We start from the raw sequence: 11,622 nt of genomic DNA, 5'->3' as shown, positions 1-11,622 counted from the left end.
CTCTGTGTGCCAAGGGAGTATGAAGGGTATGGTTTGAGGCTCACTGAGACCTAAACATCTCACAGGCCTCAGAAGTGGGGGAGTTGTAGCTGTAACTTTAATTCTGAATCTGCATTGCATGTGAAAGTTAATGAATAGCCCCTCTGCTAACAAGGAAATAAGGAAGCCTGGGCATCCAAAACCTGAGCAAAGAGAAATAATTTCTGAGCCTGGAGGCTAAATATGCCCAGAGCACCGAGACAGCGACCTGAGCAGCAGCTCCACAAGGATCCTCCCTCCTCTTCAGCAATCAACAGACAGCCCCAGAAAAAAAACAGATGTTTTATTGTCTAAGGTGTTGCAATACAACAAATACGTGATCTGTACAAAGGACACAGGAGAGAAGTTTAAATACAATCAGGAGAAAGAAGTCCCCATATTCACAGTCCTCAGACAACATCTTATGCCAGAACCTGAACCAACAGTTGGAAGATTCACTAAAAAATAAAACCCAAATGAGTTGTTAAAAACTGTAAAGGTCTCCAAAGAGTCTATGGGTGCATTGTCTTACAGCAGAGATCATGGGGTATTCTGTGAAGGGTCACAATGGCATCTTATTGCCCTCAATGCTGATTTTCACCGCATGGGCTGATCTGCTTTTTTTCCTGATATCTGTGAATTTCCGCATCTGTTTGTCCAGTCGACTCACCCCTTTCTTAGAGGTCCCCTGGAACTTAAAACATAAAACTAATAATTACCACTGAAAAAAAGCAGACATCCCAGAGGTTCAAGAAAAGCCATGCATGCAAGGTTCAACCTGCAAGAGGGAACTGGTGGAGCCACTGGTTCCAGCTGGATGGGGGTACTGGGGGGTGCAGGGGGCTGTGCAGGGCCTGGGGGGGTGTGTGTGTGTTTTCATGCACCCTCTCCCTGCAAAGTGGGTAAAGTGGTCCCCCAGACAGCACACCATCAAACTTCCACATGACAGGGATTAATAACCACGTCAGTTGTGGACAAACCGGCCAAACACAGAGTTTGGACCAGTTCTGCATCTGCATTGCCTGCAGTTTAGTGCCAGCAACACGCAGCGCTCACACCGTGTCACGCACACAACATACTGTGTACCCGTGTCACACACTGCACCCGTGTCACACACTGCACAGGTCTGCCTGGGGGGGGACCTTTAGGTACCAACACACAGCATGAGGTGGATTGAGTTACCACATCAGTTCCAGACTGCAATTTATCTTAGAGGTCACTGATCAGTATTTATACAGCAAGAGATTACTGGGGGAAAAGAGGTGGAGGGGGAAGCAAAAGAAATGCCCAAGCTGACCGTACAAGTTATTAGAAAAGTTATTGCGTCTGAACTCTGTATTTTAACTGTAAGCGGAAAACTGAGCTGGCACAGCAGTTATTTTTCACAGATTAAATATGGTGATTCTGTAAAGAAACATCAAACAAGGCCCTTCCAAACCATAGCCTTTACTGCCTAGAGAGCAATTGCCCTTAACTAGACAACAGAAACAACAAATGATAGAAGCTTCACACCTTTGACATCCTGGAGAAACAGAGAAATCCAGAACACACTACTTCATAGCTGACCAAAAAAATACTGGAAACAACCTCGTTTCCATCACTGAGGAAGGCGCTCCTGCCACACTGACTTTAAATAAACTTTATTCATAAAACTATCCACTGTTCATTGAAATTATATCTACAGTTTCACAGCGATTTAAAAAAATAATTCTTTTTTAAAGAAATAAATACGAAGCTTCAACTCGGCAGTTATCTACCCTTGTGCTAGCCTGTTCCCGTGGCAGCCCTGCCACTTGTCACAACATTCCCCACGCTGCTGAGCCACTGACTGACCGTCCTCCAGCCCAGGTCACACCAGGGGATTCCTCTCCCCCTGCTCTGCAGAAGTCTCGTTCTCTGCCCCCTGGCAACCACCCCTGAAGACTCAACCTCTTCAAAGAGTAGCATGAAAAACACCGCACTTTGGACCAGTACAACATCGGCCATGGCTGTTGGTGTGCAGTGACATCAGGTCCTACACCCAAGCGCTAAGAATTCCAGTTCAGGTAAACCCAGAGATCCCAATTATGTCAGAACAGCACCCAACACCACAGGTGGTGCAGAGCCACGTTTGGGTACAGGCATTCCCATTTAACACCGGCCATTTGGGTACCCTGAAGCTGTGGAGGCAGGTATCACAGCAGGCGTTCTGTGCTACAACCTGTATTTCCTGTACAAGTTACCTTGTAGGTCACAGTACAGACATCAGAGAACACAAAGTTTTCCAAGTTTAAGTGAGGGTGTTCACACTCCTTTCCTGTATGTGCAAACTGCCAACAGCTGAAGCACATGCACTGTTCACACCTCCCTTGAGGGATACCTCTCAAACTTGGGGAAGGCAGTGTCATGGCTACAGGGGCATCCTGTTGCCTTCAATGCTGAACTTGATGGCCCGATGCACTTTGCTGAGTCGTTTCTGTTCAGCAAACCGTCTCTTGTGTTTTTCCAAGCGACTAATACCTCTCTTAATAGTCCCGGGCTAGAAACAATATCTCAATTAATGCACAGAAGGAGACACAACAGCAGAAAGCACAGCAGTTATTACTTCTTCCATTCCCACGTTCTACCATGTACTCCACTTTTAAATTAAACCGTACAAGGTAGATGGATGAACCAAATAAAGCAAGGCAAAGGCCTCTACTGAAGCTGTCAATATTTACCAAGATACCTTTTCCCAAACTGGAATATTATCAGAAAAACACGATAGAAAAATTGAGAGAGGTATAGAAATATCAGTGACACACTTATTGAATTGCAGCTTTGGTTCAAAATGCTCTACAATAAGAGGCCTGTCTATAACAGTTAAGATGAACATCTTTTTTTGGTAAGAAAAGCAACGATGCCCAAGTGAAAGTATTTGATGAGCTTAAAACAGCCCACTCGAGAGCAGAGCTTGCTGTCTACTCAAATTAGAGGAGGCACTTAAAAACTGCCACACTGCACAGGGACAGCAGCAATAAGGTGAGACATTCCCAGGCTTAACCAACACAGCCTGAGCATGGTCAGCAGGAGAGGCAGAGCTTACCCCCACCCAGCAGTGCTTACCCTGGAGGACTCCATCTCCACGTTCCACTTTGGCCTGACCACATAGTCCTTGTTGGAGGGCATCGGCACCCTCGCGCGAGCGCAGAACCCAGGGTCTCCAGGTCTAAGAGCCCTGTGGGAAAAGAGATGTGACTGCTAGAGACGACTCTTATGGAGAGAGAAGTACAAGCAATATAGCACGTGTACCTCAAACACGCTGCATAACCATTGCCTCTAAAAGCTCAAGACAAATTGCATATTGTTAACATCACTGGAATACTTTCTCTCTCAGAAAACAAGCAAACAAACAAAACCCCACAAGCAAGCAAACAAACAAAACCCAACCTACTTTTCCTCTCCAGTTAACACTTTCTCCAGGTCCCTGCGGGGAGTCTGACCACCAGAGCTGAAAGAAAAATAAAATGTTACATGCATCTATACACAGACAAAGATCCTAACTTTTAAACAACGTCAAGTGTGGTTTTAAAAAAAAAAACAAAACAAAAAAACAAAAAAAGAGGTCATAATTCATTATCCTTCTATTTCCCTCAACATTAACACACCACTTTGCTGTTCTTGATAAAGTCTTAGAAAGAAACGCTTCACGTTTCTGCCTGCTGCTCCTACCTGCTCAATCTCCTCCGCTGAGGCATCTGTTCCAAATCTCTCTGTTCCCTCTCTTCTCTTGTCATGCCTTTGTAGTTTGAGGTAAGGCCAAAGATAGGTCGAGACCATTCATCTATAAAGAAATAATTAAAAAGCATTGGTTAATAGGTTAATTAACCTATTAATTAGGGCTTCTGAAGTTGACCTCCAAACCACGCTGGTGACCAAACACAGCTTTCTAAGTTTATGCCAAGTATTTCCACTTCATTTCAAGAAGCAAATGATTTTTGAGCTCTTAATGTTCCAGGATATCCAGCCTCCCATGGAGAGTTAAGAGCGAGCTTTCCTCCATGAAGTGTCTCGGTGGTGCCTGCTCTTTCAGAGTCTCTCTCAGGTCTTTGACTATTTAGTGTTAGGAACTGCTGCATGCCAAGGTGGATGTTATTTTAGAAATATGAGAACAGACTGACTCTGTAACTGCACAGTAACGGCACTGTGTCACTGAGCCGTGTGTGCAGTGAGCACGAGGGGTGGCGAAGGTCTCTCTGAATTACACCACTGAATACAGCTCCGTGCCTGACAGGATCTCCAGATGACTCAATCCACCTTGTCCAGTTCTACCCAAGGATGATGTCAGCTCTAACAGACCAACACCAGGTGGGAGGTGCTACACCACGTGGAGGTGTTGGCAGGGGGGTTGGAACCAGATGTCTCTAAGCACCTTGTCCAGTTCTACCCAAGGATGATGTCAGCTCTAACAGACCAACACCAGGTGGGAGGTGCTACACATGGAGGTGCTGGCAGGGGGGTTGGAACCAGATGGTCTCTAAGGTCCCTTCCAACCCAAACCATTCTCTAGTTCCCACAGAACAAAACAGGTTTATCATCACTTTGCAGCCATTCAGGATGGCAAAACCCACGGGTACAGCTGTTGAAGAAGTCAACTGTCAGACACCATCTAAGATCTCTCTGAAGTCCATGGCATGTCTTCTGGCAGCACCTCTCTGCCTTTGCAGCATGTATAGGAGGGCTGGACAACTAGCCAAGAGAATAGGGGCAAAATAAACACCACCCTCTGGTTCAAAACAAGAACGAAAGAACAGAAAAAGGTGCACACGGAAATCAATGTAACAGCATTTGTTAAGAGCTCTATGAACAAAGTGCTGAAACAGGTTAGTGAGATTCCTGTTTTGCAGAATTAATTCTACTACAGATGAAAGCAAAAAACATGCAACAGAAAGACCGAAGCAGGACTTTAACCTCGCAGACGCAAGGCAGGGGAGGTTTACATACTGATCAGCTTCCCTGCCATATCCTTGTTGGGCCTCGACTCTTTGGGGTGTTTGTAAAGGTACATCACGGCTCGTCCAATGCCACTGTGCTTCAGTGTCTCTTGGCTCACGCTGGGCAACTGCAAGGTAAAGGAAAAGTCAGAATACACCAAGAAATCATGGGGCAAAAACACCAAAACCCACCTTCACAATAAGCTTGAAAAAATAATTTTTCATTGTCCCACTACGAATTGGTTAAAAGCATCAAACTCCAAAACCTAGTCATTTACTTCAAGGTTCCTGGGTTTTATACACAAAATTAACTAAGTTTCCAGAATTATTCGTTCCAAGCACTCTTTTGCTCCAAGAATGGAGTTACTGCCTTCAAAGCATCTCTTTTATAAAGACAAAAACGTACATGGCAAAATCATTCCAGTAACTGGCTAAGCTACAAATGCTGCAAGTCTACACTGAGCACCATGGGCTTCCTAGGGCCCCGCAGTTTACCAGCCCAGAACAGAGAAGAGACCACCAGAGCAAACTGAGGGACACACAGCAAATGGATCTGAACTGCACCAAACTGCAAACCAACAGCGCGTCCAACACGGACGGCTACACACTTTGCTCATGAACTTGAAACAGGCAGAGCCAAATCATCTCAATTCAGGCAGAACACCTGCAAATTCTTAGCAAGGAGGAATATCTCTAGAACTTCAATCAATAAAGCCAGCCAGTGGTGCTGCAAGAAAAGTTTCACTTCTACCTCACTATCAAGACTACATCACGCAACTTTATGAACGCAGCAGAGCCAAATCAAAGTGACCAATCCATGTATGAGCCCCTGAGAACAAGGGATGATCAGTGACTAAGCAGTTCATAGACCTCAAGAATGTAGAAATGCCATAGCACACAACTGCTTGAGAGAAGATAGAGAACCTCATGTGTGAAGCTCACCTGAGGCTCTCAGAAATGTCTCATTACAACTGTGCAACTTTAAACAAACCCATCTGTTTTGCAGTTTGCTTCCTTCTGTATTTCCCTACCCAGTCTATTGGTAGCAGCTACAGTACACTTACCACCAAACATTTCCCCACAGCATGCGACTGCGACACCATGGAGAAGCCACAAATCAGATACATACAAAAGTCAGTTTCATACCTCTTGCAGGATCTTCAGAAGCTCCTCTCGTATCTTTAGTGCTGGCAGACTTCGGTCTGGGAGAGGAGAAAGCCACTCTTTGATGGCAGACATAACACCACTATCGATGAAAGTTTCTTTGAGGTCCTGCCTAGAAAGTTTAAAGAGAAGCCACAAAGTCATATAATACATCAAAATATTAAGTTGTGAAGTTCCTTCAGCACAATAGTGCATGTGACTTTGTTTCATGTAAATTAACAAGGAAAATCAGGTAGAATTTGAAGTTTTTGAGGGCACCTAGCTCCAGAATTTACTTGGAAGAAAGAAAAGTGTTTCGCTGCATACGCAGTACAACTGCAATGTCACTCCATGAAATCTGCCAAATTCCCAATAATCCCCAACACAATAATTAACTGGGAGAATGAGAACTCACTTTTTAAGATGCATAACTACGGTTGGTAGCAAAGTCAGTTTCTTTAGTGCTGGTTTCTTTTGTGTATTGAGCTGTCGATCCTCCTGTTGGGAGTTGAAGAAATAAAAGTTAATCAGAAGAAGAAATCAGCAATTCTCATCCCTAAAAAACACTTAAAGGAAAAAGTTTAGACTATTAGACAAAAAAAGCACCTGTGGTAGCATTACACTAACTCTGTACCCCGCTCCATCATCTTACAGCCCCAAAACTCAGTATATGATGACTCCTCTTAAAACAGGGTCCCCACCTTAGCCAACATTTTCCTTTAAAGCATCACATCAGAAGATTCCTCCTAAAATTACATGGTTTTCTATGTCATGATTAAGGTCTACTGCAATAAACTGGAGTTCTGCAGTCTTCCATGCCAGCTATGCATAGCTGACCTAGAAACTTTGTAAAATCTTAGCTGAACAACAGAAAAACAGCAAACCAGAACACCGAGAAGTGACAACATGTCTATTCACTTCATCCAAGAACATAACTGGATAACCCAGAGCTTTAGGAAGAAGCACGGTGTCACGACCTGTTCAGTATTTGGGCTTCCCTGTCAAAAATACCCATTACAATCAACAAATTCATGTCCTGCTGTTGTAAATCCTTTCCACTCATCTTAATCCACTGAAGGCTCTTTCTGCACAATGTGGTGTTTTACTGTAAGGGAAAAGATTCTTCTGATGCTCTTCTGCCCCTCTCCATGCTCCAGGATGGTTTGACAGGCACATGCCAGAGAACTAAAGACACTACAGCACTGGAGCTCAGCTCTTCCTTCTCTTCAGTATTTCAAACTTCATGGCTTCATTTGAAACATTTGGCAATCACTTCAAAGCCCAGAGAAGTCTCAGCTGTCTCCCACATCACCATCTCACTCTCCCCTTCCTCCCCAAACATGTTCTTGTCTTGTTCTGAGGAATATTCTTTATTTGCTGTTGTTATTTGTAAGATTCCTCTTTCTAAAGTTCCCAACCGGTTTTCATGTGTTTTGCAGTGCTGTTCATTAATTTGATTACTCCTGTGACAAAACTACAACCACAACAGAAGGTACCTAACAAAAGACAAGACCCCAAGAAACCCTGCACAGTAATACATTAAACACGACTCCCTGCAAAAGGCAGTTTGCCAAGGCACAACTTCCCATAATTCTGCTGCACTGCCATCATCTACCGCTGCACTAGCATTCAAACAGCTCAGAAAAGGCTTCCTCTCAGGAGCAAATACTGAAGTACTGCATATGTTAGAGTAACTGAATGATGAAATTAAAACATACTCCCTTTCTCAGTGTTTGATATTCTTATTCATATTTTTTTATATAACACTATTAATCCTTTTTTATAGAACAGCTGATCTCAGCTGAGCAAAGTTTACCAAGTCAACTAATTTTAATACTTAAAAACAATAAATACTTTCTCAAAATCTTATCATGCAGTCTAGAAAACTCACCTCAGCAGCTTCATTCATCTTCACAATCATAGCACTGACCACATCATCTGCATCACTAATGAAAGTTCCACCATCGCGGTTTCGTCTACGCTTGCCACTCATACTCTTCTTCCGTTGCAGCATCATGTCAAAATCTGACATGAAGTCCATACTGAAATGCAAGAAGAGAGGTTGCTGAGAGTCGGAAGAGGGTTGACCTTACCGTCTTTGTAGGAAATAGTTTTGCGTTTCTGTAGCGTAACCTTTCCAAAAATCTCCAATAAATCTACAAGCATTATGTCTCAATGTTCCTAAAACAGATGGTATCCAACCTAGGAAGCCAGCAAAGGGCTTCAATGGCTCAGATGCCCTCAGAAGTCTATAAGACTTTGCTGAAGTAGCTGTAATATCCAGGGTTCAAAACGTGCTAAAGCTGTCACTGAAGCCGGCAAGGACTTAGCTGTCCTGCAATCCACTGCTCTGATGCTACTGGAGCAGACAGATAAGAAACAGGAGACATGCTGATGACAAGTCTTGCTGTACATTATCTCTTACACCAGCTGAGAAATATATCTGTGACTCCAACGCTGAACTGCTAAAAAAGAGTTAGATGTTTGGTTGGTTCGGTATTACTTCCACTCAGGTTTTGATGCCAATCATGAAATGCTATTCTTTGAAGCAGCACAGCCTACCTGCTATGGACTGCCAAGTGACTGAACTGTACAAGCTGAGAGAGGTCCTTCTGTTGCAGTTCATGAGAACTGTTTCTGTAGAAACACAGCGTCTTGCCTCTCTAAACCAAGAAGTCTATTCAGCCTTTGGAGGAGCACTTTCACTACAACTTTGCACTTGCTGTTAACAAAGGAGTATGTAACACGTTGACTTACTGCTTCCCTCTTTTGATGTTATCATCAGAGTCCGATTCATCTGCTGTCTCCTTCATGTCTGCATCACCCTTCTCTTCCTCCAAATCTTCCTGGTTAAAACCCTGATGGGTAAAGACAGCGCAAGTTAGTGTACCAACTACGACTTAGCATCTACTCAGGCATCTGACACTGGCACTTGAAAAGCTTCAGATCAGTCTGGAGAGGATCTAGAAGAAAGAAGAACAAAGGCTTCCTAATCTACCTGTGACTTTCACACCAATAATTCTCCCAGCAAAAGAGCTGTACATGTTATTTAACCCCATGACTACCTCAGTGAGTCCAGCAGATATAAAGCTTTCCTCCCGATACAGCACATCCTTGAACACAAATTCAAGCCTGACCAGTCATTCTAGAGTACTTTCCCATGCAGGTTAGATCTAGCAAGCGAACAAGAGACATCCACAGTAACACTTACTGTAAATTCCTCTTCTTCCTCATCACCAGACTCTCCAAAGATATCTGCAATCAGGTTCCTGTAAAGGTAACAGCAGCATTTATCTATTTAGACTGCACCAGTGAGAAGTGCATTTTCTGCAAAATATCTAGTGACTGTGTGGAGATCCACCTTTCATTCTGCCACCTACTACTGACCTCCCTCTTCACACCACCAACGAAGGTGGACAAGCATTTTCCAACTGGGATTCGTGCACTCTCCATTCAGTCAGTCTCACTTTCTGCAACTCTGAAGGAATTCATATTCCCAGAAGCACTTACTCTTGTTCATTTCCAGATTCACTGTCACTTCCAAACAGATCTTTTTCCTCCTTTTTCTTCCCAGCATTCTCTTTTCTTTCTTCTTCTTCTTCCTCGCTATCTGATACAATGTTTTTCTTCCTTTTGTCAGATTTCTCTGAAGCAGCATCGCTATCTGATTCTTCAACATCGGAAAGGATTCGTACTTTTTTTGCAGCTGCCAACAGAAAGGAGCATTACTACGTGTCCTCGTAACAGAGGTGACAACAGGTACTCTCAAAAAACTACTCTTTCAAATTTGATTTGGACGAGAGGAAAGCTCCCGAGCCTTCCCACACAAAATCCCTGCCATTTCTTAAAAACATACCCATTCTAAAATCTGTTTTATTCAATCAGAACTGAACATCTACTCAAAAACTTGTGATTTCAAAATTGACTCTCACCTTCAGTATATATGAAAAGGAAAAAATGACTAGAGAATTAACAACAAAGTGGAGAAATTACTAACAGGAATAATCAACATGACAACAGATGCCAGTATAAAGCAAGATCACTGCAGTTTCTCTTTTACTTCTCTTAGACCTACTTACTACTCAAAAGTATTAGATGTACATGCACACAGAGTTAGAAAAACAGCCTCTACAAATGCAGCTGTGGTCTAAAACCAAATTCACTTCATGGTTTCATGTTTATCTTCAGTGCTTACTTCACCTAAAAAGAATTATTTAACTCTGACGCTACTGCTTGTCACATCACATTTTTATTTTCACACTGTAGTTCCTTACGTGTTTTCTCACTGTCATCCTCACTGTCAGAAAGGATGGCTGTTTTCCTCTTCACAGTCTTCTCCTCCTCTTTCTCCTCTTCATCACTGTCCGATATTTTCCGTCTCTTAGGAGCTTCCTCTTCACTGTCAGAGCCCTGAAATCCTTCCCTTACACGTTTATTGTCTGAGTGGTGAGAATCATTCTGCACCTCCTCCTTCCTGTCCTCTCCATCACTATCCTCCTCAGACTCTATTTCTCGTTTGTGCCTGGAAACATCCTCGCTCTCCGAGTCGCTGGCTGGCTGTTTGCGGAGCTCCTCGCTCTCCGAGTCGCTGGCTGGCTGCTTCTGGAGCTCCTCGCTCTCTGAGTCGCTGGCCGGCTGCTTGTGGAGCTCCTCGCTCTCCGAGTCGCTTGCTGGCTGCTTGTGTGACTCCTCATTCTCAAAATCACTACTGTGATCCCTGTGAGGTTCCCCATTTTCAGAGTCACTTGCTCGATGATTTAAGGCATCTTCATTTTCAGAGTCACTTAAATGCCGATTTGGACGATCCTCAGTATCAGAGTCGCTGTCCTTCCCTCCATGAGCTGCTTCATTGTCTGAATCACTGACATTGTGATTTGGAGGCTCCTCATTATCTGAGTCACTGTCTTTTTGCCTTGGGTTGTCTTCATTTTCAGAGTCCGTCATGTGAGGCCCTCCCATTTGCCCATCATCTTCTCCGTCGCTGTGCTCATTCTGAAAGAGAAAAATAATCTCAGGCAAAAAAGCAAAAGTTCTTCCAAGGTAAATGCTTAGTACTTTTATTTTTAAAAGCCAGGCTTTCAAAGTGGTTTAGTCCAAATCTCCAGTAATAAGGCAAGAAACATTTCATTTCACTGTCATTTTCTTTTTGTTAAGATCTCAAACAAGATGCCTTTTGTGCGAAACACATTTTGCTGAAACTGCACATGCATTACTTCCCAAGTGAAGCTCAGGAGAACTTATGCCCTTTCCTGCTTTGCCAAAGAAACTTCATTAAGAACACATCAAGACCAAAAGCCTACCAAAAACCAGGCATCACGTTTTAGTCAGACCTTTCAGAGCAGTATTATTAGCAAGTGTTTCAGTGTGTAAGAATGTAAGAACAGATTTAAAGGTTCTTTCCCTCATGCTGGTAGCTCCCATGCCTATCCAGACAACTGAGATAACCTACGGACAGACAGGCTGATGATCTTAAAATTTCAGAACTGAAAACCAATCCTTTATGTCTTTT

General features: G+C 43.4%; 1 protein-coding gene across 1 annotated transcript; it reads right to left on the bottom strand.

The window, feature by feature from the left end:
- Window positions 1-431: 431 nt before the first annotated feature.
- IWS1 (IWS1 homolog (S. cerevisiae)) lies at window positions 432-11,072 on the bottom strand. The gene is made up of 13 exons (XM_010195127.1): window positions 10,388-11,072; window positions 9,624-9,819; window positions 9,325-9,382; window positions 8,871-8,971; window positions 8,005-8,155; window positions 6,529-6,611; window positions 6,117-6,246; window positions 4,981-5,098; window positions 3,709-3,820; window positions 3,431-3,487; window positions 3,103-3,214; window positions 2,378-2,536; window positions 432-712 (listed from the first exon to the last, which is right to left on the bottom strand). Exons 1-12 carry the CDS (start codon window positions 11,070-11,072, stop codon window positions 2,408-2,410), a joined length of 1,932 nt encoding a protein of 643 aa, XP_010193429.1. The 3' UTR covers window positions 432-712; window positions 2,378-2,407.
- Between the last annotated feature and the right edge of the window lie 550 nt (window positions 11,073-11,622).

This window comes from Mesitornis unicolor, unplaced genomic scaffold (assembly GCF_000695765.1).
Source record: "Mesitornis unicolor isolate BGI_N332 unplaced genomic scaffold, ASM69576v1 scaffold442, whole genome shotgun sequence".
In the NCBI taxonomy this organism is placed as follows: domain Eukaryota; kingdom Metazoa; phylum Chordata; class Aves; order Mesitornithiformes; family Mesitornithidae; genus Mesitornis; species Mesitornis unicolor.
Note: the sequence above shows the minus strand (reverse complement) of the source record. Positions and strands in the feature narration are given on the sequence as shown.